This window comes from Odocoileus virginianus, chromosome 2, assembly GCF_023699985.2.
Source record: "Odocoileus virginianus isolate 20LAN1187 ecotype Illinois chromosome 2, Ovbor_1.2, whole genome shotgun sequence".
Taxonomy (NCBI): domain Eukaryota; kingdom Metazoa; phylum Chordata; class Mammalia; order Artiodactyla; family Cervidae; genus Odocoileus; species Odocoileus virginianus.
Genome location: NC_069675.1, coordinates 34880776 through 34907575, shown reverse-complemented (window position 1 = coordinate 34907575; position 26800 = coordinate 34880776). Strand labels below are relative to the sequence as shown.

Sequence of the window (26800 nt, the reverse complement as noted above, 5' to 3'; positions counted from 1 at the left end):
TCAATGAGGGTTCCTGATGTGTCAGTGTTCTTTACTGTCAGTAATCTTCTCTGGGCTAATTTAAGTTGAAGATAAATTTATTGGAAAGCATCAGATAACTCGTAGGTTTGAGAAATGATAAGGAACAGTCTCAGACAAGAGACCAGCATCAAAGGAATCAGCGTAGTGAAACAGACTGCTTGAGATGCTGCTGACACCACCAATGTATGCCATATGTTCTGTTTGACATGGTGGTCACTGTAGACGGTCACCGTTCCTGAAGGGCTGAACACACAGCCACGAGTGCCAGGCTGCCTACACTACAGCTACCACAGATCCATCTATCATCCCCTCATCTTGGCATTACTTGCTCAAGATTCAAAGTACATGGTGGCCAAACCTGGGTCACAAGGCTGTCGGGGAGTGATTAGAGGGTGACTCCTTAGGCTTCTGAGGGAGGAGCTTACTTCTCACCAAGACCTATTCAATGGGGCAGGGCAGGGGGGTTGCAGTTTCCTAAATCTAGCACATGGGTTCAAATGCTGAGTAGTCAGACAATTACAGATGCCCACTACTTGAAGTGTTCTGAATAGTCAATCAGGTGTATTTTTGGCAGGACCATATTCCAGCAGAATTAGTCAAATGTGTCCTTTGTATTACTAATTATGGACTTAAGAACTCTCCAAAATTTTCCTCTCTATTTCTTGAGAGATATGTCTTTTTGTACAAGTATTGGCTCACAGTGGTCTACAAGAGTGGATGGTGCCAGTATGTACCTTTCCACTGCATGTTTGAGTGAACACTATGAAATAAAATGACTGGATTCAGAACACTGCCACTTTGACTAAACTGTTCAGCTCAGTTGCTCAGTCATATCTGACTATTTGAGACCCCATGAATCGCAGCACGCCAGGCCTCCCTGTCCATCACCAACTCCCGGAGTTTTCTCAAACTCATGTCCATCAAGTCGGTGATGCCATCCAGCCATCTCATCCTCTGTCGTCCCCTTCTCCTCCTGCCCCAAACTCTTAGTGGCCTTCAAATAATGTTATTTAAAACTGAATTAATTGGACATTCACAGGCATACCTCCCACAAATATAACTCAAAATGGATCATGGACTTATTTACATACAAAACATAAAACTATTAGAAAAGAATCTTTGAATCTATGATGAGGCCGAGTTTTTAGATTTGACACCAAAGGTTTGAACCATGAAAGGAAAATATTGACAAAATGGACCCCATCAAAATTCAAAGCTTTTACTCTGCAAAAGACCCTATTTAAGGGGCCTCCCTGGTGGCTCAGTGGTAAAGAATCTGCCTGCCAATGCAGGAGACACCAGTTTTAATCCCTGGCCCAGGAAGATTCCACATGGGCAGCTAAGCTCTGGCACCACAACTATTGAGCTTGTGCTCGAGAGCCCAAGAGCTGCAACTACTGAACCCATGTTCCCCAACTGCTAAAGCCCACATGCCTTAGAGTCCCTGCTCAGCACCAAGAGAAGCCACCAAAACGAGAAATCCAAGCAGGGCCACTAGAGAAAAGCCCCTGCAGTAACAAAGACTCAGCACAGCCAAAAGAAACAAAAACTGCATAAAAAGACCCTAACAAGAGGATGGAAAGACAAACTACACACAAGGAGAAAATATCTGAAAGTCACATATCTGACAAAGGAATAGCAATTGGAGTATATAGAGAACTCTCAAAACTCAACAGTAGAAAAAGCAAGCAATCCAATTAGAAAGCAGGCAAAAAACATGAGCAGAGATTTCACCAAAGAAGACAGGCAGGTGGCCAGTAAGACCATGAAAACATGCTCAACAACATTGGCCAAAAGGAAAACGCAAATTAAGTCCACAATGAGACATCACTCACACCTATCAAAATGGTTAAAATAAACAGTAACAACACCAAATGTTGGCAAGGATGCAGAGACTGGATTACTCATACATAGCTGGTAAGAATGTAACATGGTACAGCTACTCTGGAAAACAGTTTGGTAGTTTCTTATTTATAAAACTAAACATGCAATCCAGCATGACCCAGCAATTGCACTCCTGGGCATTTATCCCAGAGAAATTAAAACTTACATTCACATAAAAACCTGTAGACGAATGTTCATAGCAGCTTTATTTGGAATAGGCAAAACCAACCCAGATGTCCTTCAATGGTGAATGGCCAAACAGAATATGGTACATCTGTACCATGAACTGCTATTCATCAATAAAAGGGAATGTACTATTAGTACATGCAACAACCTGGATGAATTTCTACAGAATTATGCTGAGAAGGAAAAGAACAACCTGGATGAATTTCTACAGAATTATGCTGAGAAGGAAAAGACCCAATCCCACAAGGTTACATCCTGCATTATTCTATTAACAGCCTTGAAATGATAAAATTATACATTTAACTATAAAAGATAAAATTATAAATAGAGGACAGATTAGTAATTTTCCAGGCATTAGAGACATGGGAGGGGTCAGGAAAGTGAACGGGAATATAAAGGGCAACAGGAAGGATTTTTGTGGTGATGGAAATATTCTTGTCTTGCTTGAGAGTATTGATGTAAATATCTTGATTTTGACATTGACCACAAAAAATACCAGTTTTTGGAAACTGGGTAAAGAGTACAAGGGATCTCTCTGTATTATTTCTATGACTATATAGAAATCTACAAAATAGAATCTCAAAATAAAAAGATTAATTTATAGGAATTTTCAGGTAGTCCAGTGGTTAGGACTCAGCACTCTCACCAGCAGAGGCCTGGGTTTGATCCCCAGTCAGGGAACTAAGATTCTGCAAGCTGTGCTATGCACCAACAGAAAGGGAGAAGAAAAAAAGATTAATTTACTAAACAAAGCAAGAACTGAAAAAAATGAATTAGATTCTGAGTCCAGAAAAGCAGCCCACTCTCTGTGAATGGGGATGAGCTAACACTATTTCCGTCAACACCACCACACAGAGATCACGACTTGGTTGTTGTTTAGTCGCTAAGTGGTGTTTGACTCTTTGCAACCCCACGGACTGTAGCCCACCAGGCTCCTCTGTCCATGGGATTTCCCAGGCAAGAATACTGGAGTGGGTTGCAACTTTCTTCTCCAGGGGATCTTCCCGACCCAGGGATCGAACCTGTGTTTCTCGCGTTGGCGGGCGGATCCTTTAGAAAGGCTGTCTACTCTCTGTGGGTGCAGATGAGCTAGCACCACTACCATGGTCAGCACCATACAGACACATGGCTACTTGTTACCTATTATCAGCTCACTGTCTTGCCTCTTCTTTTGCCATTATCCACCCTTTTTGTGCTCTTACCTTGTTATACTCACTGCTCCCTGGCCTAACTGGACCCACACTAGGGCTTTCTGCATAATGATGACTCTGCCTGGGGTATACCTATCCAGTTGACTTCAAGACCCTAACAGCCCCCATCCAGGTCCGCCAAGTATTTGGTTACTTCCCGCAATACTGTATGTGTATATCTCAAATAGCTTTTAGGATAAAGTCCAAAATTCTTAACCCAACTTACAAGGTATTACATGATCTAACTCTGCTTGCATCCTTAGCCTTATCTGCCACTCTCACCTTCTCTCCTAAGTACAATGGTCTTTTCTGAGTTTCTCAAGAGAAGTTCTTCCCCCACCTCAAGCCTCCCTTCATACTGTTTTTCTAGTCAGATCATTTCTTTTTTTTTTTAATTTATTTTTTTCATTTATTAGTTGGAGGCTAATTACTTTACAATATTGTAGTGAGTTTTGTCATACATTGACATGAATTAGCTATGGATTTACATGTATTCCCCATCCCGATCCCTCCTCCCACCTCCCTCTCTACCCAATCCCTGTGGGTCTTCCTAGTGCACCAGGTCAGATCATTTCTATTATCTGTCTCTGCAACCCTTCATTCATCAACTACTACTTCCTCAAAGAAATCTTTCTAGGTCTCCTAATCTAGGCTAGGTCTCATTTTACACAGTCAGAGCAGCCTTTATTTTATGAAAGCATTTAACAAAAGTATAATTAAATGCCTACAGAATGGATTGTTTACTGTCTGACTGCCCCATCAAACAGTGAGCTCAGTAATGTCAGGGACCATACAGACATAATCTTTTGGGAAAATATTTTACATTAAATTTTAAGTTGTTTGTATGTCTACCATATAAATCCCTTGAACCTGTTTCCATTTAATGACACACACACACACACACACACACACACACACACACAGCCTTGTATGAATGGTTTGAGTTATGGAAAGTAGATAGCCAGAATTCCATATCTGGTTTAAAGTGGTACTGGAAAAGGGACAACAGAAGCCTTGTAAACAGAAGCAGTTTAGCAGAGGCAAAAGTTCAGAGCTGGGAATGCCCATAAATACAGAAGCCTCCATCCTCCAAAACTGAGCAGAACTACTGGATGAGGCACTGATTTCTCACAGTCTATAGAGAGGTTTAGATGAGTTTTATCTAGAGCTCTTAAGAGATAGAAAGATCACAGATGACATTTGGTTGCAATTTTAATTTATCTACTTACTTGTCTGTCAGTCCACTAGATAGTGAACCCCTTGAGGACAAGTACTATGTCATTCATCTTATGATCTCAAACTTGGCACTCAAGAGGCACTTAATAAATATTTGCTGAATTAATGAATATATTGATGTAATTCACTATGGAGAATTCAAGATTTGGTACAGTACCCCTCTTATGAGTCTGTAAATTTCAAAAGTGATTCTTCTTAGTACAAAGTAAAAGACTGCAAAGGGTAGCATTCCAAGTATACAATAACATGTAAGTGTCTTGCTGGTATTCATACTATTCATGCAGACAATCCCATTCTCTGTCCATGAGCAAGGACTGTTCTATTTATATATATAAAAACTGAGGTAGGTGGAAAGAGTGTACATCCTCTTTGTGCATTAGTTATTATCTCTCCAATGACTCTATTGTTAATTTCTTCAACTACTGTTAAAAAGTACAATACATCTCTTTACTATATTTGATCATGAGGGAAGCTGTGACCTCCTACATTATTCACAGCTTGTCAAAAAAGAAGAAAACAAAGAGCTTCAGTTTGTTGAAAAACCCTTTTTTGCATTTAAATATCAAATAGGTTTTTTACAAATAATAAAAAATAGATTATTCAAAAATCATCAATAAATAGAGCTGATGGATAGACGTCATCAATGGCCATTTATGTGATATGAGGATTCTAAAAAATGCTCTTGGGCCTGTGTGTATGCTAAGTTCCTTCAGTCATGTGCGACTCTTTAAAACCCTACAGACTGCAGCCCGGCAGGCTCCAATTACCCATAGTTACTCTCTTTTGTGGCTCCCCTGGTGGCTCAGTGGTAAAAAATAGCCTGCAACGCAAGAGAGGCAGGAGAGGCAAGTTTGATCCCTGGAGAAGGAAGATCCCCTGGAGAAGGAAATGGCAACACACTCCAGTACTCTTACCTGGGAAATCCCATGGACAGAGGAGCCTGGTGGGCTACATTCCATGGTCACAAAAGAGTCAAACACGACTTAGCGACTAAACAATTTCCTTTTGCTCCCAAGATGTCTAATATTTCAGAGTAGAAGTTCATTGCTTAAACGTCTCTAGTTCTAGTAGCATGGCAGACTGAGTTAATGCAAAACCCCTCTTATGCAGGAATGGTATATTAAACATAAAAGTAGTTCCAAAGTAGTCATTGGAACCATAAAGAACAAAACTCAATGAAAAACAAAATAGGATACCTGAAAGAGAACTTAGTAGAAATTCCAAACTTTAAAATATAATCTTTGGAATTAGAAGCTCAATGGACAAGTTAAACTGCAGATCGATACAAATGAACCAAGTTTGGGACGTCTCTGGTGGTCCAGTGGTTAAGAATCTGCTTTCCAAGGCAGGGGACGCAGATTTGATCTCTTGTCTGGTAACTAAGATCCCATGTGCCTTGGGGCAATAGACCGTGTGCCACAACTACAGAGCCCGTGCAAAACAACTACTGAAGCCACCAGGCTCTCCAGCCTCTGCTCTGCAACGAGAGACAAGAGAAGCCTGCTCACTGTAACCAGAAGCTTGTGCATCGCAATGAAGACCCAGCCCAGCCAAAATAAAATAAATAATAAAAAACAAATCAACTAAGTTGTAAGAATTATAAGTAATAGATATGATAAAGTTATCTGGAATGAGGTAGAGAGACAAAGACTTGCAAAATATTGAGTAAGAAATTCAACACCAGAATGAGAAAGTACAACACAGGTCTAATGGAATTCTGTAAGGAGAGAAGAGGAACAACAAGATTGTGCAAATAGCTGAAAATTTTGCATGACTGGTAAATCACAAGAAGTTTTACGAAACAAATCCACAGCAAGATAAAAAAAAAAAAAGCACACACAAAAAACTACAGCTAGCTCCACTGTAGTAAAATGGCAAAATGTCCAAGAAACAGAAAAACTAAAATAATCACAGAAAATTCATTCTGTTAGCTGTGATTCCCTTCTTATTAAGAGTTGAGCTCTAAATATACTCTAGTTTAACTGGTAAAATGGGTACTATGGCTGGATGAGAGGGTTTTTGGTTGAAAAATTCAAAACTTAAAAATCATATAGAACTAGGGGGAAAAAAACCCCTCATTTCTCAGATCCAATAATCTTGTGACTTTAATAACTGTTGCACAACAGGAGTTTAGATAATTGATTAGAATGTTTCTAATAGAATTCAAATATTTCTAAATATTATGCTCTGAAAACAGAGATTCATCTATTAATACCTGTCAAAATATCCCTGCCCCTGGTCCCAAATACATCATATACAGGAAAAACCAAGGCAGGAGAAGGCATGGAACTAACGAACTGTCATTTTTGTTCACTAATAAGTGGCTGATCATGTATTGGGCCAGCAAGTACATCCATGTCATAAATATCTGATGATAATTATCCCTGCCAAATCCTCCAGCTTGAGGGGAAGCCTCTCTCTTTAGAATGTTTTTCATGAAGGGCTACTGTACTTTCAAGGTCTTCCAAGAAAAGTGATCACAGTCTGTTTCCTAGAGGAGTCTGATAAGAAGTCAAGTCTCCCTCTGTGGAAGGTCTGACTGAAAGCATACTGAGTTGTTATCCTTTGGCAGAGTATCCTGAGCTCTATGAGATAAAAAATGCTTGGGAGTTGGTCTGAGAAGAGAAAATTAACTCCAGATTTTGCATACCATCTCTAATGATGAGTAGCCTTGGTCTTCTGGAGAAACTTAACGTCTCCTACCTTTCTCACCTGAAGGAGTCTGAATGGTGTTTTCTATTAAACTTCACATAGGATAACAGGGACTTCATCTTTTTTGCTCCAATAATTCTTTTGATTTTTCCAGTTCAGACATCCATTCCCAGGGAAACTGAGATCACCTGGAACTGCTGTTTCACCTCTTCTCTCTTCTTAGACTTCAACCAATTTAGATGCTAACCATTCTCTTTCAAATATTCTCAACTTCAAGATGTCTGCTTATTCAATGAGATAAAGAGGATAAAGCACAGGCTGAGGGAAGTGCTCAAGAAATGATAGCTAAAACCACTACCATCACTACTGCTAACATATATAACCTCTTGCTTGTCATTCGATCATATCAGCCTGTATAGCATATAATCCTGGGCTGTTAAACATTATTGGAGAAATAATAGGTCACGATTAGAGTCACTAGGTTGTGCAGTCAGATAATGGTAAATTCATGCTTCCAGCCTTAACTGCCAAGCAATTCTGTTTCTTTAGTCAATTTTATGAATTCTAAGACGACTCTAAACCCTTTTCCCATCTCCTCAAATCTCCTACCCACCACTTCCTCCCATCATTGTCATTCTCTTGCTTCACCAAAAATAAAGAGAAACCACCAGAAAGACCCCCAACTTCCAGGCACCAAATCTATAAACCCCTCTGCCTCTGCACCTGTTTTCCTCCTCTAACAGGAGAGGATGGTTTACTGCTAAAGGCCAGTGACTCCATGCTCTCTCCCACTCTGCATCTTCACCCAGGTTATTTTCAATCTCTCTCCCCACTGGTGCCTCCTCATCAGTATTTCAAAACAATCCACTTTCAAAAATTCTTTTCATTTCAGCTACCTTCTTATCTTTCTCATGTTCTTCCCACCCAAACTATCAAAAAATGTTGTCCACCGTGGCTGTCTCTATTTACTTCCCATTCATCCTTTATCACTGCAATCTGTTTTCCATTCCTAGACTCCACTGAAACTGTTCTTATCTGCTTTATCAATAACTCCAATAAGCCATTCTCTGATCTCATTTCATTTTACCTCCCAGCTACCTTTGCCATTATTAACCAATTCCTCTGTCTGAAACAGTTTCTTAAAAAGCTCTTTCCTACAACACCTACCTCTCAGACTGCTTCTTGTGAGTATTCTTTGTAGTCTCTCTCCTCTATCCATCTCTAAACATGGAGTTCCTTAGACTGTGGTCAAGGGCCCTATTCTATTCATTCTATTAAATTAATTAAACAAGGAGGCCATTAGACCAAGGTGTCTCTAATGCCTTGGTGGGCTATGTACGCAAACCAAAGCCTAAGTGTGTAAATGCCTCAAGATTATGAAATCTAAGCACTAAAGATAACAGTCAAAGATAGCTAACTAGGCTTTAGCTGTAGCCAATCAAATAATTTCCTTCCTTTGCTTCTACAATTTATAGGTCATTCCCTGGCTTCTGTCCCTGGTGTTGCCCAATTCCAATCAATTTTTGCTCATGTAAACTCTTAAAATTTTTACTGTGCCTACACTTATCTTTTAACAGTACTCTATATCTCATGCCCTCCAATTCACCTATATGCTATATCCCCTTTTAGATGACCCTCCTGATCCATACATGAAAATATTTTTCCATTCCTTAGGCATTCTGCCTCCATTGTTGCTGCTGTGCTTTTATGTTTCCCAAGCCAAAAATCTGACACCATCCTGACTTCTTCCCAGTTTCACTCTTCATATCCTATCCCAAACTCAAGCCATTCTTGCTGAAATAGCTCTTCAATCATTTCAACCAACTTGCAGCCCACCATTATGTCACATCTCCTTAAGGGATCTGCCAGTTTCCAACCCTGTCCTAATCCATCTCCACACAAAATCAGAGTGATTCTTCAGAAATGTAAATTATACCATGCCACTTTTATGCTTAAAAATTTTCAGTTTCTTGTTGCCTTTAAGATAAAGTTCTATAAACTCCTTAGCATGTCCTTTGAAGTCTCATTCTTCACTCCCCTCTCTGCAAGCAATCTTTATTCTGAACTTTGAATTCCTAGAATGCAAGGTTGCAGTCTGAGCTGCTTCCTCAGCTCTTAAAAAAAAAAAAAATTGTTTATTTAATTAAACGATAATTGCTTTGAATAATTGTGTTCGTTTCTGCCAAACATCAACATGAATCAGCCATAGGTATATGTCCCTTCCCTCTTGAACGCTGTTTTTTCTTCTAACAAATTTTGCACTCAATCCTTAAGCTCAACTTGAGGTATCATTTCTATAAACTATCTGACACCCCGTTCTGTCTGAAGTCCTCTTTAGATGTTCTCAAGACATCCTTTACTTATCTAGCAATTAAGGGCTGTTTTGTAATTGCTTACTCCTTAGTCAACAGTTCCGCATTACTGTAAAGTCCTTGGAAGGCAGAAACCAGGTGTTCTGAAACTTTGCACCTCAAGGGCCTAAAAGGAGTGTTTGACACACAGTAGTAGGTCAATTAATGTTTGTTAAATATTTATTGAATTCCTTTTTCTGAAACGAGGGCGGCCAGAAGAACGCCAGAAAGACGAGAGTTTAGAGAGGACAGGGTAAAAAACCTATAAGCAACAAGTGGCATGGACGGAGTACCTAGGTTTTTCCATAAACGGCGTGGGGCACTACGTCGTCTGTTTGCCTCGACCGAGGCCACGGCGACTACAGGGTCGCGAGGCAGCCGCAGGAAGCGCGCGCGACCCCACGCCAAGGAAGGACAATAGCTTGGAACTCAGCCTCGTGTTTCCGGTGGGACAGCCTCGCGCTCAGCCGGTGAGACCTGGGGGTGGGGGCTCCGAGCCCGGCCCACGGCGAGGAAGGCGCGGCACCCAGGGTGCCAGCCGCCGCCGCCGTCGCCGCCACCGCCTCCTCCCTCCCTCGCCGTCGCCCCGCCCCGCCCCACCCCGGAAGTGACCTGAGGCCCATCCGGAAACTCCGGGCCGGGCGGTGCAGCGTCACCAGCCGAGCCGGTGCGGGGCGGGCGGAGCGGCCGCTGCAGCCGCCAACGAACCCGGGACCGCGCGGGGACAGCAGCGCGCCGGCCAGGGGAGGGGGCCCAGCGATCGGGCCGAGGGAGAGGGGCCGCCGGCGGCCGCAAGGCGACGACGACGCGGAGGAGGCGGAGCCCGGAGAGGGGTGGGGGCCGGGGAGGGATAGGGTGGGAGGGGGTTAGGGGGCTGTTCCTGGTCTCATGGAGCCGGCCGAACGGGCGGGCGGCAGGGATCCCCTGGAGCCGGGCGGGCCTCCGGGTCCAGACCCCCAAGGCTTCGTCCCGCAGAAGGAGATCGTCTACAACAAGCTGCTGCCCTACGCTGAGCGGCTGGACGCCGAGTCCGACTTGCAGCTGGCCCAGATCAAAAGCAACCTGGGCCGGGCTGTGCTGCTCCAAGAGCTGTGGCCTGGGGGCCTCTTCTGGACCAGGAAACTCTCCACGTGAGTGTACCAGGGCTTGCAGGATGGCCGGAGGCAAAGACTCGATGTGAGGGCGTCCGCGGTCTGGGGGAGGCTCTTTGTCCGCAGCGGAACGCTGGACTGCCCCCAACTCTGCCCCGGTTCGGGCGGATCGTTTCGTTGCAGTAAGCCCCAGGGTCGCGACTCGAGCCTCCATGCCACTTTCCCACGGGATCTCCCCGGTCCTCACCAGCCCGCTACGTCCTTCGCAGGTGTTTCTCCCCAAGGTTTCGGGTTGCTGTCTTCGGATATTCGGGGCCCCAGGGAGCCGGAAGGGCACTGGACCCCCAGGGAAAGAGATGAGCGGTCCCCCTAGGGTCCTTCTTGGACCTTTGCCGGTGGCGGGAGGGAGCAGAGAGGATTCGAGCGAACAACTTTTGACTTTTCCTGGTGTTGCCTCCGGTTCTTTTTCCCCCTACGGTTCCCTGCGTCTTCCTGTGTCTCAATTCGTGTCCGATAACTTTCTGAATGGGAAGGAGGCCGTAGGGAACTTGTAGGTTCTGCTTTTGGGGGCCTTCTCAGGCTTTGTGGGTTTACTTGAAAAGATTGATTTAAAATCAGCCCTCAGCGCGTTCTTGGGCTGTGTACCAGACGTTGATGTTGAGAATGCCGAGTTTGAGAACCTCGGGAAAAGTGTGTGTTACTCTTGTGTGAATGTGCGATACTAAGGAAAATAGAGAAGACATCTGTCAGGTTGTCCTGGGCGTGATTAGTATTGGGCTTGTGTTAGTTTATGAGCTGTTCAGATGAATATAGATTACTTAAATCAGTTTCGGTTCTATTCTTTGTTACTTTTTAGCGGGGGGCACATAACCTGTCTGTAAACAAGGTAAAATACAATTGGGGGGAAAGGTTAGAGACTTTATTTGCTAGGTGGGCATCTTCACTGTATCAGAAGAACTTCTTTAAAAGAGAATTTTGCTGTATCTTCTTTGGTTAACTGTACATAAAATCCGGTAATATTGTATGTTCACGCTTGTGGGTATGGATGGGTGAACATACAAGACATAAGTCAGTTATCCAGTGTTTACCCAAATCTGCTGAGTGAACTGGGTGATGACTCAGGGTTTTGTAATGCAATAGTCTTCTCTACATTTCCTCACAGGATGATTCTTATCTGCCGATTATTAGGGAGCTTCTGACAAATTTCTCATTCCTAAATGGCTGTGGTGGTGGGAATAATTACTTTTTAAATTAAGAAGCAAAACTAAAACAGTTAGTTTGCCCTTTTCAAAGAGTGACCATAAAATGTCAAGGTTAACAACTCTTCTCTTGATTAGAGTGTAAAGAAGTTTGTGGCAGGGAGAAGAACCACTTTTAGTCACAACAAAAGAATGTTTTATAAATGATTAAAAGTCTCAGTTTTTAAAAGCTTCCTAGGTTGTTTTGTTACTTGGGTACTGTAAAAATAAAGTTATTTTGTTCCAGTAATTCCTCATTTTAATCACTTAGATTAAGATTTTTCAGAGAATAACCATTTTGTGGGACACAAACAGCTCCTTTTAGAATCAGGATGTATAAATAGATGAGTGTGTGAATTTGTATCAGGTTTGAATATATTGAGAATCTACACAGGCATAGTTAAGCACTTTCTTCTGACATTTTTATTATTACTAAGCTTGGCAAATTAACGCCAGGATATTTGTTGTTTTGGACTTATTACGTATCTTTACCTGGAAAGAGCTAAAAATACAGAGGAGAACAGTCCTTGGTGTTTAGGGCAAGATTACAGTTATATGGCTTAATAACCTGCAAACCTCAAACCATTTATCTCTTAATTAACCAGGAAGAAGTGCTATTAGAATTTTAGTTTGGAACGTTGTTTAAATTCTGTAAGCTGATTCTTGGGATCGCGCTATGACATTTTGAACTTGATGGGACATGTTGTAATCCTGGGTGTATTTTTTTCTCCTAAGTCGTGTTAAGGTGACCTGCTTATAGTTGTGCTTGTTTTTTAAGCCTTGTGTGTGTTGCACAAGTTTACATCTACATGAGGCCAAAACATGTGATGATAGCTGGCAGTTGCCTTGGTAGTGACCGTATGTAGTACTTCGTAGAAAAATGGAAAGTAGTAATGAAAATAAAATCTAATTTCTCCCACTGGCTCTGTGACTGTGGGCAAATTAATCATGTGTGTCAGTATGTGTGTGAGAGAAGTTAGGGAGATGGACTAAATAATTCCTGAGAAACATTCCTGCTCTGGTATGATTTTTATTTTTTTTTTATCCTATAAAGCCTAAATTAAGCCAGTGTGTATCTTTCTTCAAGGACTGTTGGAGCAGTTTGTAAAGTACTGGAAATAGTTGCCCAGATCAAGTGCATTCCCAAAGAAGCCCAGAATGTAAATACTGTCCAGGGACACTGGGATTGGATCCCTGACCAGTACATCCCCAATCTGGGTGTTTCAGGACTGGGTAGAGTTCTCGGTCAGGAGATGCTCAGACTCTCCCCTCTAATTTTTTTTTTTACTTTCTGTTTTATTTTGATGGCTATAATTCCTTTTCAATCCTTCTTAAGACTTGCAGGTCTGCTTAGCAGTTATCTATGAAGAAAAGTTATTTCTGTGTATTTTAGAAATTGTCCTCATGATATAATTCAAAGTCTCTTGTCCAGACAGCTTAAAGTATTAGTATTGCTTGCTGAGGAGAGATTGTGTGACATAATACATCAGGGGACTAGTTTTTAAAAAGCAAGGAAACAAATTAGAGAAAAGAGGTACAAACTAATGGTCTTTGGAACACAGCTGTCAAGACACATCCTGGACACTGAGCAAAAGATATCTGTAAATAATTGGTTTGGCCCATGTGGAGAATAAAAGGAGTTAAAGAAAGGTAATCTGAAGTTTGCTTTTTCTCCCTTGTCCTCCTGGACTTTTCCTGAGAGGCAGTGAAGTCTAGGCAAAAGAGGTTTATCTGTACCTGGCTTCGCTGCTGTTGCCATCTTGGTCTTGCTTAACCTCTCTTAGCTTTAGAGTCCTCTTCTGGAGAGTGGGAATGTAGACTAGAAATGGCTTTTCAAACCTAAAAATTAGCAGCAGACTGTTACATAAAAGCAAAATATTAAACACAAATTTCGGTCATTTCTTTCTTTTGTGTTTCTTTTCTTTTAAGTAGAATTTTTATTTTAGCAGAATATGTGAATTTGGAGTATTATGGAACAAATTTAGATGCTTTGTTGCAGTGAAAATGTTACAACTTTCTGCTGTTTTATAATGAAATGATTGTATTACACTGAGAATCATTTCATTTGCTAATTAAACTGTAGTTCCCATGGTTAATTATTATTAAGAATATTATGTGGCCTTACTAGATAGGAATTGGATTAAACTGAATCATGTATTTAATTAGATTATATAACCACTGGGAACTTGTTTAGTCAAGATATACATTGTCAAATATATTAACCTCCTCTTCTGGAAAGTAATTCGTGACCACAGGAACACCCAAATTCACATCATCTCTCTGTTGGAGAAGAAAGAAGAAAATTTTAACCACTAAATCTCAGTTGTCTATTAATATGACGTATTTAACAGAATATCTAATATTTGAGTATTGAAATTGTGAAATACACAATAAAGATAAGCTTTTTATTTGTAAAAGAATCTTGAAATCTTGGCAAATTGCCATGTTCATCAGTGAGAACCAGTTAGAGAAAGTGATAGAAAAAAGTTTGTTATTAAATGGCCGCACTCAAAACAGGACCCTAAATTTTGTAGTGAGAAAGTTGATTGTTTATAGAGAAAAGCAAAATAAATGAATTAATTGATTTTGGAGACGTGAATTTTTCTGCTAAAGTTGTATGATGAGTTATCTTTCATGTTTTTGTTTTGTTTTAAATTAACATACTTTTCTTTAGAGCAGATTTAGGTTCAGAGCAAAACTGAGCAGAAAGTACAGAGTTCTCATATACCCCCATCCCTACATATGCATACATTTGATTTTTCATAGTAATGTCAAACATTGATTTTTAAAAATATTTGAGGCCCTTCCCATTTTCCAGGGATTTTTCTTTTAAAATGTCTTGTCAGTTTTCTTTTTCTTTTTTTTTTTTGTTAGTTTTCTTTTCACTAGCTAACTGGCTGCTTCTGCCAGAGTCCCATTTGTCATTGACAGATTCTTTTTTTTTTTTTTTGAGTTTTAAAGATAGAGGGAAACATTCTATTTTACTAGATTACATGTATATTGAACTTAGCATGTTAAGATTTAAAAAAACTATCACCAATAGAGATTAAATAGCTTGCTAAAGTCACATTTTGCCAAGTAAGTGGCAGAATTATCCTATTAAAATTTTTTAATTAATTAATTTATTTTAATTGGAGGCTAATTACTTTACCACATTGTAGTGGTTTTTACCATACAGTGACATGAATCAGCCACGGGTATACATGCCCCATCCCTCCCAACCCTCTGGGCTGTCCCAGTGCACCGACTTTGAGTGCCCTGTTTCATGCATTGAACTTGGACTGGTCAACTGTTTCACATATGGTAATATACATGTTTCAGTGCTGTTCTCTCTAATCATCCCATCCTTGCCTTCTCCCACAGAGTCCAAAAGTCTGTTCTTTATATCTGTGTCTCTTTTGCTGTCTTGCATATAGAGTCGTCGTTACTGTCTTTCTAAATTCTGTATTATATGTGTTAATATACTGTATTGGTGTTTTTCTTTCTGACTTGCTTCATGCTGTATAATAGGCTCCAGTTTCATCCACCTCATTAGAACTGATTCAAATGTGTTCTTTTTAGTAGCCGAGTAATATTCCACTGTGTATATGCACCACAACTTTCTTTTCCATTCGTCTGCTGATGGGCACCTAGGTGGCTTCTGTTTCCTATCTATTGTAAACAGTGCTGCGATGAACATTGGGGTGCACGTCTCTCTTTCAGATCTGGTTTCCTCAGTGTGTATGCCCAGGAGTGGGATTCAGCAATCCCATATTTGTCATATGGCATTTGTCATATGGCATTTGTATTTCCAGTTTTTTAAGAAATCTCCACACTGTTCTCCATAGTGGCTGTACTAGTTTGCATTCCCACCAACAGTGTAAGAGGGTTCCCTTTTCTCCACGCCCTCTCCAGCATTTATTGCTTATAGACTTTTTGATAGCAGCCATTCTGACCGGTGTGAGATGGTACCTCATTGTGGTTTTGATTTGCATTTCTCTGATAATGAGTGATATTGAGCATCTTTTCATGTGTTTGTTAGCCATCTGTATGTCTTCTTTGGAGAAATGTCTGTTTAGATCTTTGGCTGATTTTTTGATTGGGTCATTTATTTTTCTGGTATTGAACTGCATGAGCTGCTTGTATATTTTTGAGATTAATCCTTTGTCTGTTGCTTCGTTTGCTATTATTTTCTCCCACTCTGAAGGCGGTCTTTTCACCTTGCTTATAGTTTCCTTCGTTGTTCAAAAGCTTTTAATTAGGTCCCATTTGTTTATTTTTGCTTTTATTTCCATGGAGGGTCATGGAAGATCTTGCTGTGATTTATGTCGGAGAGTGTTTTGCCTATGTTTTCCTCTAGGAGTTTTATAGTTTCTAGTCTTACATTTAGATCTTTAATCCATTTTGAGTTTATTTTTGTGTATGATGTTAGAAAATGTTCTAGTTTCATTCTTTTACAAGTGGTTGACCAGTTTTCCCAGCACCACTTGTTAAAGAGATTACCATTTCTCCATTGTATATTTTTGGCTCCTTTGTCATTGACAGATTCTGATGTGAATAGTTGTCTAACTTTTTTCTTTAAGTATTTTTTATTATGAAAAAATGCCAAACATATACAAGAGAGGAAAGAATAATATAATGAACCTGGGTGTACCCATCACTCATGTTCAAAGGTTGTGAACTCATGTTCCTCCCACCACCACACCCTTAAACCGTTTTTGGTTTTTTTTTTTTTTTGAAGCATAGTCTTCATTCATAAATATTTCTGGTATGTATCTTTAAGGGAGAAGGAATGAAACAAAAAATCAATACCAATGTCATTATCAAACTTTAAAAAAAGTAACAGTTTGTGTTATCAGCCTCATGAAGTTGATTTGACTTTTTTGCAGAATTTGTGATTTTACTTTTGCATGGTTTTGTTTAAGGTTTACTGTAAACAGATATCACTGACAGAGAGAAAAGAAATAGTTCATTCATGAATGTTTTCATGTTGTAACATCTTTGTTTCCCCCTCAACTTTGGAGACATAGAATCAATCCTGGGGTAACAAAGTCTGCCTAGAATTATCTCTTCTTTTGTTTTTGGCTGTACTGTGAGGTTCATACATTAATACACAGCCTGATGCAAAGTAGTAGAGGCAGGAGTCTGAGCAAATTATTTTGTGAGTGCCTTGTATGGGATGGGCACTGTTTTTGACAATGGGGATATGTCAGTGAAAGAATTTTGCCCTCCAGGGAAGTTCCAGAGTGTTCTTTTTCTCTTCGTGCACATTTTTGTTCATTTAGAACAGAGAAAGCAAGGTATAACTCCATCAGAAAACTGGAGGGTGAAGAAAATATGAATGCTAAGTGCATTACTTAAAAATTCACACTCTTGACAAGTATGTTTTTAATGCCCTACATTGAGACACTGAAAAGGGCAGTTAGAAAAAATTAGTAAAACAGTGCCATTTGTTTTCTTTTGAGACCTGAATTTATTACTTAAAAACAATTTCTTCAAGTGCTCTTGATGAAGTGTTTATTAAAGCAAATTGTCTTGAAGTAAATGTTCTTAATTGAAGTGAAAGGGGCATTTACTAGTGAATAAGTGCACAACTTCTAAACCTGTTGTTCTCATTGTAGAACCTAGAGTTTCTCTTTTTGCTGTTAAATGCTACTCATTTCTAGTGAACCTCCCTCCCCAATTTTAAACATAAAATTCAAATCTGTGTTTCCCTTTAACCTTTGTAGAAAATTTAGACCTAAATCTCATGTGTACCATGTGAAAAGCAATCTGAGAACATGATAATGAGAGCAATATCTAGCAAATAACAACCAAAACCCTCTGCATTCATTGAGACTGGCCACTGGAATGTGAAAAGCAGCACATACTATAAATGTTCCCATTTGGAATCCTAAAGGTGGCTACTTCCCTATTCAGCCTAGGCGTTTCTTCCCTTCCAGTGTTCTCTCTTGTGATTCCTTATTCATGCTTTTATGTTCTTGTGTACCTACCTTCCCTCTACTGTGAGCTTTCTTGGGGTCAGAGTCTTTCATATTTACCTCTCCTTCACTGCACCCCTGGCATATTGGAGGGCATATATATGTTCATAGGTACTCAGTAATGTCAGAATTAACTGTTTCGTTGTCAACTAAAACATTATGCAGTTTCTAATCAATTGTTACTTAGTCAAAATGGAGAAAAATTAATTTGGGGTGAGATCTATTTTAATATTGGGTTCAAAAGAAAGTGTATATTTAACCAAAGAAGTGGAGGGAAGGAGCATCTTGGTTGAGGAAGAGAATGGTGTAACCTGAAGAGAGAGGGAGGGTAAAGCCTTTTAACAGTTACTTAGAGAAGAGAGCAGATTGTATCGGTTGCATCAGGGAGTTTGAAATTCTCATTTAAAAATAAAGCCATCATCATTATTGTTAAATATTTAGTGTTTAAAAATTTAGAGTATTGTTACTACAATTTTTTGGTAGATGAACCATAACATTTTGGTAGTGGTCATTACCTTTTTATGCTAATTTGGCCTTAAAAATAATAATAATACCTAGATCCTAAATTTTAGAGTTAAGAAAATGTAATAAAGGCCTTTTCCCTTTCTAAGAAAAAACTTAACACCATTGCACCAGTGAAATGGATTTGAAAATAGTATTTTAGTTCAAGTAAGTTGGAAATTGCTTAAGAATTATTAAAAATGCTTTATAATCTTGTAATGGTAGGCAGCTTAAATAGACTATGTTAGTAATCTTTGGGTTGTTAAGTGTGGGTGTTTCATTTTCTGACAATTCTCTTTTTTCCTTTCTATTTAATTTTTTTAGTTGAAGTATAGTTGATTTTCGATGTATTTTACAGGTATACAAGGTGATTCACAATTTTTAAAGACTGTACTAAGTGAAAGTCGCTCAGTCGTGTCCGACTCTTTGCGACCCCTTGGACTGTACAGTCCATGGAATTCTTTAGGTCAGAATACTGGAGTGGGTAGTCTTTCCCTTTTCCAAGGGATCTTCCCAAGCCAGGGTTCGAACCCAGGTCTCCCTCATTGCAGGTGGATTCTTCACCAGCTTAGCCACAAAAGAATCCATTGATAGTTACTGTAAATGTATTGTACAGTATGTCCTTGTAGCTTATTTTATACATAATAGTTTGTACTTCTTAATCCTCTCCTCCTATATTGCCCCTCCCTCTTACCTTTCCCCACTGGTAACCATTAGTTCTCTGTATGACATTTTCCTTTTTTTAAGCCAGGGATGAAGGAAGTTTTTATAGCAAGAAATTTTATGACTGTTCATGAGTGCTTGTATTTTGGACACATTCCTGAAGAGTTTAGTTGGCATAGCTTGTGTTCTAAGGGAAGGTAGGTTACTTCCAGAGATCCTAGTTAATAAAATGTTCTCAAAGTTCTGTCAACATATACAAAATAGGGGTCCCTATTTGGTGCATAGCAGGAGAAAAGTTGTGATTTAACAATTTAGGAATGATTTTAGAAGTGTGATTTTTAAAATAAACTCAAAGTTTAACAGACAGATATCCTAAGACCTTTTCACCATGTTTTGTTTTTTTGTTTGTGTCTGGAATTCTCATAATATTTTATCCAAAGGTTCATTTTTAAGTGTTTTAACCCCGAATTTGGGGTTATAACCAAAGAGCTGTGAAGTCAGTTTAGTAGGTCTCAACCACTTTGGGTGTGATTTGGTTTGATTTGTTGAACTAGACTAAAATTATTAGAGTGAATTTAGAAGTAATAAAGGTGAATGATCATGACCTTTGTTTCAACTATACATATGTTTTTGTGTATACTACATTCTATATTTATTACTGTGGATTGTGGCCAAAAAATTTTGAAAGCTACTCATTTTTCAAGTTTCTTTCAATACTTTAGATATATAATGCACGCCTACTTATTGAGCTATCAAGATGCAAAGGATGAAAATAAAAAGTCACAACAGTTTAAAAATAGCAGTGCGTGCATGCGTGCTCAGTCGCCTCCAATGCTGTGTGACCCTATGGACCGTATCCCACCAGGCTTCTCTGTCCATGGGATTCTCCAGGCAAGAATACTGGAGTGGGTTGCCATTTCTTCTTCCAGGGAATTTTCCTGACCCAAGGATTGAACCCAGGTCTCCCACATTGCAGGCAGATTCTTTACCAGAGAGCATCCCCCATTACCACTGGAGTGGGTAGCCTTTCCCTTATCAGGGGATCTTCCTGACCCAGGAATTAAACCCAGGTCTCCTGCATTGCTTCCCTGATAGCTCAGTTGGTAAAGAATCCGCGTGCAATGTGGGAGACCTGGGTTCGATCTCTGGGTTGGGAAGATCACCCGGAGAAGGGAAAGGCTACCCACTCCAGTATTCTGGCCTGGAGAATTCCATGGACAGCCCATGGGGTTGCAGAGTCGGACACAACTTTCACTTTCCCTCCGGCATTGCAGGCAGATTCTTTACCAACTGAGCCACAGGGAAGCGCCATAGATTGTTAAATGAGTGGTATAGATACTACCTACCATCTGTTGAGGGCTCAGCATGTGCCAGCAGTATGCTAAAGGCTTTATATTTGTTATTTCATTTGATTTTCACAATTAACTGTAGGTACATTTATTATCTCAGCTTCCCTGGTAGCTCAGGTGTAAAGCGTCTGCCTGCAGTGCGGGAGACCTGGGTTCGATCCCTGGGTCGGGAAGATCCCCTGGAGAAGGAAATGGCAGCCCACTCCAGTACTCTTGCCTGGAAAATTCCATGGATGAAGAAGCCTGGTAGGCTACAGTCCATGGGATTGCAAAGAGTCCGACACAACTGAGCAACTTCACTGACTGACATTTATTACCTTAGTTTTACCTTGGAAGAAATGAATCTTAAGTTATGTAACAGCTAGTTTGCTTGCTGACCACAGGTATTTTGCTCTTAACTATATGTCCAAAGTAAGGAGAGCTGCCTGGGCTGTATCACCTGGGAAAACTGTAGCTGAGCCTTGAGGTAGGATTTGATTAGGTAAGGAAGAATTTGGAGGAAGATGTTTAATGTGTGGGAACAGAGTTGGAGCAAATTGAGTACATGTGCTAGTCTGTACTCAGACTATCATATTGAAGTAATCAGTTGTCTGTCCCTGTCTCTAGGCTGCATGCTGTAGGGCCATTTGTTACTTATTTTTGTTTCCATTGCCTGTTGCCATGTCTGGCTCTTAAATGATAGTAAAACATTTGAAGAAATGAATGCCGCTTATCTATGCTTCAAGAAGAGAAGCAACTGGGAGAAAAATAGAGGCACCATTAGGTGTGAATAGTGAATGACTTTACTAGAGATTGTTGTGTCAATTTTAGTAAGTCATAAAGGACATAACTCTGACATATAATAAGCTGGAACTCCAGTGTGTTATTCAACCTGTGGTAGGTGGGGGTAAAGAGGAGAGTAAACCTCAGATCTCTTTGCTCCTTTAGTGCCTTCTGTCGGTGTTATTCTGCTACACTTGAGAAAGATGACAGACCTGGCTTTCAGTGTTTTGGAAACCCACTCTCAGTGTTTTAAACCAGTTTGTTTAACTTGGTCAGGTATTTATTGTCAGCTTGAAGGTTTTTTGTTTTAAAAATAGAACTAGCCCTGGAGGAGCTGTTTGTAATTACTTAAGTTATTGTATTTCTCAAGGTATACTTATGCTCAGTCAGTTGCAGAAAAGTTTCTCAGTGTTGACCTTGTTTCATCTCTGGTAAGGGCTGAGAGTTAAATATTAGTGATGCAGAGGTCCCTGCCACCACAGTTTATAGGCATTGAACAGTGGTTTGAGCTTCCATTAAGTTAAAAAAAAATGTAGTAAACAATATATGTATTATCATTAAATTTGTGTTTTTGAAAAGTATGTACATATGTACATTTGTATGTAAATAAAGTCTGGAAGGATATTATCTAGGCTATTATCAGTCATATGCAACACTTTTCAAATTTGTATGTTTGCTGTACTATTTGAATCATTTAAATAAGTATATATTGCTTTCCTGATAAAATAATAATTCCCCCCCTCCCCAGTAATATTTTCCTATCAGTTCTCAAGGATGCAACTTATAGTTGGTTAAAAAAATAAAGAAAATGTATAGGTTTATTGTCCTATCCACAGATTTCCAGCATGGCTAAATATAGATGTTGAAGGAACATTGTCTTATAATCTATAACTTAACTCATTGTTTATTCTCTGGGTTGCCCCCCCCCTTTTAAGGTTTTAATTTTTTATATTTTTTAAAGCCAAATTATCTTAAGATATGTTTAGCTTCACAAGTAATTAAAGAAATATAAATTGAAACATTGTATTAGTGTTATATTTTTAATGATTTAAGTAGATTTTAAAAGGCTTAAATTATGCTCCTGTCAGTCTGCTTAGGTGCAGTAGTTCTCAAACATAGTGAGACATCTGGGAAACTTACAAGAGAACAACTGGTACCTGGAGCCCTATTCTAGCATAGTTAAATCAAAGAATGTCTTTCATGCCCATTAATCAATTACCTATCCCCATAGCCTTGTGAGGAAACCCAGGTTTCATACACATGCACTGAAGATTAAATGACTTGCCCATGGGATTGACATAGAGCAGTATGAATTCTCAACAAACGTGTAGAACCATCTTGTTCACGCTTGCTTGGCTCCTGCATTGAAATACATAACTATTCTCTCTATCCAGAGTTGATTATAATGTTGGGAGTTGCAAAGGAATTTATCGTGGAGACCTAAGACATCCTCCACTGTAGATAGCACCTTTGTTGCCTTTGTCCCAAGCAGCTGTCACTTGGAGTTAATATCCTTATTTGGTTGTTTCTGATCGTCTGTTCCTTTTCTTGATCCTCAGTTTGACTTTTTTGAAGGGCAAATAGAACAAGTAGTGTTCTTTTGGCTGTGTCTTTTTTTTAAAATTTATTTTTAGTCGCTTTACAATGTTGTATTGTTTTCTCTTGTACGACGATATGAATCAGCCGTAAGTATATATTTATCGCCTCCCTCCCACCTCACCAGCTGTGTCTTCTTGTCACAGAAGGTTGCTTTTCTTGCTGTGTTCCTCTACCTAAGGCTGTCTTTTGTGCCTCTTGCCACCTCTTTCCCCAACGGAGCAGATTATACTGAACTTTAGTTCCCTATTCAGAGTCATGACAGTTCTCTAATCTTTCAAGATTGGGTTCAATAATCCCTTACATATAATGAAACTTTTGGTTAAAAAAAAAATCACAAAATTCTAATGATAAACTGCATTTATGGCCCTCCTTCAGTATATTACTTAGTTTTCTGGTAAATGTCTCCTTAAATCTGATTTTGAGTTTTTGACCTAAAGGAACAATTTGGGTCATACTGTACATGTCATTTGTTCTAGAAATGCTTTTTGAGTAAATACATAATTGAGTGAAAAGAGGAGAGGTGGGTTTATGAGAAAACCTTTCATTTTATCTGTTCATTTACTGTTTCTAGTAGTGAGAAGCTGTATCGACATTTTTAATGTAATGTATTTCAGGACTTAGTCATGGAATGAAGTCAGAGTAATTCTCCATCCTCTAGATTTATCTGATAATTTTACCTTTTTAAATTTTTTTTATTTCGTAGCACCTTAGGAACAGAGGGGTTCACTGGTGGCTCAGATGGTAAAGAACCCACCTTCAATGCAGGAGACCTGGGTTCAATCCCTGGGTTGGGAAGATCCCCTAAAGAAGGGAAAGGCTACCCACTCCAGTATTCTGGCCTGGAGAATTCCATGGACAGAGGAATCTGGCAGGCTACAGTCCATGGGGTTGCAAAGAATTGGATATGACTGAGCGACTTGCACTTAGGAACAGAAGAGAAAGACTGGAGCTGATATAGTGTAGAGATAGTATGTATATTTATTTTTTTGGTAGAGGGAAGAAGTTACTGTGTGAAATAAATTAATTTTTTTTGGTAGAGGGGGGAAGTTACTGTGTGAAATTTTTTTGGTAGAGGGAGGAAGTTACTGTGTGAAATAAATTAATTTTGGAGTTGGTCAAGGATTTCATTGGTCATCTTAGTTTTTCTGGCTATAAAATACTTGTCATTTAGCCCTAGCTATCAGGTATTAAAACACATTTTTTAAAATTCCTTATGTCTACCTTTTTTTTTTTTTTTTGCATTTGCGGGTGTCTCTTTAAAATTTTTTTATTGGAGTATAGTCGATTTACACTGTTGTGTTAGTTTCAGTTGTACAGCAAAGTGAGTTAGTTGTACATATATTCACTCTTTTTTAGATTCTTTTCCCATATAGGCCATGATAAGAGTATTGAGTAGAATTCCCTGATATGCCTCACTTTTTATTCAAATATTTTACATTTTAGTACAGTTTTTATTGTGTTAAAATTAACTCTTGCACTTTTCTTTAGAGATATTTCTAATTAATCATTTGTTGGTATTATGAATGGAGCAGTATTTCTTCAACTACTGTTTCTTTTTATTTGGGAGCCATACAGTAAGCCTGCTGACTTTTAAAAAAAATTGTCCTCCAAATTTTCTTAGTCTAAAAGTGTTTTTTTAGTTGATTGTTTCAGGGGTCCCTGGTGGCTCAGATGATAAAGAATCTGTTTGCCATGCAGGAGATGCAGGTTCGATCCCTGGGTTGGGAAGATCCCCTGGAGAAAGGGAATGGCAACCCACTCCTGTATTCTTGCCTGGAGAATTCCATGGACAGAGGAGCCTGGCAGGCTATAGTCGGTGGGGTCCCAGAGAGTTGGACACTACTGAGTGACTAACACTTTCACATGTTTTAGGTGTAATTATAGCATTGACATTGTACTATTCTGCCTTTCCTGAAACAATTATCATTATTTTGTTTCCTAGTTTACTCTTTAATCTAGATTCAGAATAATGCTGATTGATAACAGAATAGTTGCTTGACTGAATATGATTTTAAAGGAAGTGCCTCATGGAGGAGTCTACCTTAAGTCTGATAGTGATTATTTAATTGACTTGTATGCATGCTTTTAAATGATTTGGTTTCTTTTTGTTAAACTTGGCTAATATTTTCTAATTTACATCTTATTGTAATCAGACTCTGGCCAATGTAATATCCACATGTTAGAATTGAGTAAGGTTTTGTTTGTAGTGTATTTTACAACCAGTATTATAGGTGTTCCACAAAAAGATTGAAAAAAAAAGGCATAGTTTCTGTAACCTTACAATTTTTATTTGTGTCTTTTAAAGTCAGCTTTATTAATTATATAATTCTAATTATGTTTCCACTTCTGCTTTAGTGGAAGTCAGATTGAAGTGGTAAAGACACACAGTAATTGATTTTGTTGCTGTTCTTTAGCACATAAAGTTTAATTTTCTGTTTCAGGACTGTATAATAGTATTGTATAATTTTATCAGGAGATGAGTGACCTCTGATGTTCTCTTTTTGTGATGTTAGTGGCCATCCTGCATCTGTTATAGATGGCAAAATGGTGATACCTTTTATTCTTTATGAACTTAATTTAAACATCTTTTGCAGTTAATTTTTGTGATTTATGGTCTTATTTTTGGCTGGTGAAAACAACTTGACTCCTATGCTCTTATTTATTTTAAAAATTGCTTTGGCCACTGTGCTGCTTGTGAAATCTTACTTCCCCCACCAGGAATTGAACTTGGACCACAGCAGTGAAAGCGCTGAGTCCTAACCACTGGACCGCCAAGGAATCTCTCCTGTGCTCTTTTAAGTCTTAGAACTTGAGTAGTCTTTGATAAGCTTCCCTGGTAGCTCAGATGGTAAAGCGTCTGCCCGCAATGCGGGAGACCTGGGTTTGATCCCTGGGTCGGGAAGTTCCCCTGGAGAAGGAAATGACAACCCACTCGGGTACTCTTGCCTGGAAAATTCCATGGATGGAGGAGCCTGGTGGGCTACAGTCCATGGGATTGCAAAGAGTCGGACACAACTGAGCAACTTCACTGAGTCTTTGATAAAAGGTTTTTTTAATTAAGATAATAGTAGAAATGCAGAAATATTAATTACCTATTTATAAGCATTGTACAACAGAAGTTGATACAAAATATTTTTACATGCTAATTTTAATTTTAATAGATAATGCCTGTTTTCTTAAAAACAGTTTGCATAAACAGGTATACAGAATATGAGTCAGTTTGACCATCAAGAAGTAATATTTTATAGTGTTTGCTTTATTTTTTAATCCTCACACATGAATGTTTCTTTTTGTTTAGTTACATATTATGAATTTTTGTATCATTTTATATGATATTACTTTTGACATCCATAAAATTCTTTGAAAACAATTTTAAATGACTGCACCATAGTCTAAAGGCATAAACCACAATTTAACAAATCATTCCTTTATCAGACTTTTAGGGTTTCTTCCAGGAAATATTTATTATTGCAAATGTGCATTGAAAAGATTTTTGGTATTTTGACTTTGATATTCTGAATTTTTATTTAGGGTGTATTGCTGGATGTGATTTTTTTTTTTTTAATCATCCACAAATGCTTTTAAGTACTTTCAATGACAGTATTTAAATTCTGGCTTTTAAAATTTCAAGTTAAAGTTTTATTTTTTGTCTTATAAGTAGGACTACCCAAAGTAAAGCACTTACTTAAGATTAAATTTCTTTGCCAAATGTCTTATATGTTTTATAATAACACAGTCTTAATGTTGCTTTGAAATGATGTTAATTTTACTTTTATTTGTGGATATATTTAGAACCTTAGAAACCCAGTGATTGCCTTGAAGAAAAATGATGAATGATGAATGACAAAGCCTGTATTGAAAACCAATTATTTTTAGCCTCTAGTTAATCTCTAATTCTTAGTTCATTTCAGTAGTACTGTATAATTTTATACTTTACTTAAATTTTCTAGAAATATATAGTAAACTTATCTTCAGGATGTATAGTAGAAAAAGCTGTGACAGCATTGTACATTTGATTATATAATGACTGTTCCTGGTATGCCACTGACTTTACTTGAGATTAAAAAGTAAAGCGTTTTACTTAATAACACAATAAGGTTGTGAAGAGGAAGCAGTT

The 26800-nt window shown here is 38.8% G+C and overlaps 2 protein-coding genes across 8 annotated transcripts in view; one reads left to right on the top strand and one right to left on the bottom strand.

Moving 5' to 3' along the window:
* ACYP2 (acylphosphatase 2) overlaps positions 1-10086 on the bottom strand; it is a 313536-nt gene extending 303450 nt beyond the window's left edge. For 5 of the 6 annotated variants that reach the window (XM_070478372.1, XM_070478378.1, XM_070478368.1 and 2 more), the window contains exon 1: positions 9814-10086. In XM_070478372.1, coding sequence (XP_070334473.1) covers positions 9814-9827 — 14 coding nt within the window. In that variant the 5' untranslated portion in view covers positions 9828-10086. The remainder of the gene's footprint in view (positions 1-9813) is intronic. The other variant, XM_070478379.1, reaches the window with a different exon arrangement.
* A 305-nt stretch (positions 10087-10391) lies between these two features.
* PSME4 (proteasome activator subunit 4) overlaps positions 10392-26800 on the top strand; it is a 93620-nt gene continuing 77211 nt past the window's right edge. For both annotated transcript variants that reach the window (XM_020876624.2, XM_070478357.1), the window contains exon 1: positions 10392-10650. In XM_020876624.2, the coding sequence (XP_020732283.1) occupies positions 10409-10650 (242 nt within the window). In that variant the 5' untranslated portion in view covers positions 10392-10408. The remainder of the gene's footprint in view (positions 10651-26800) is intronic.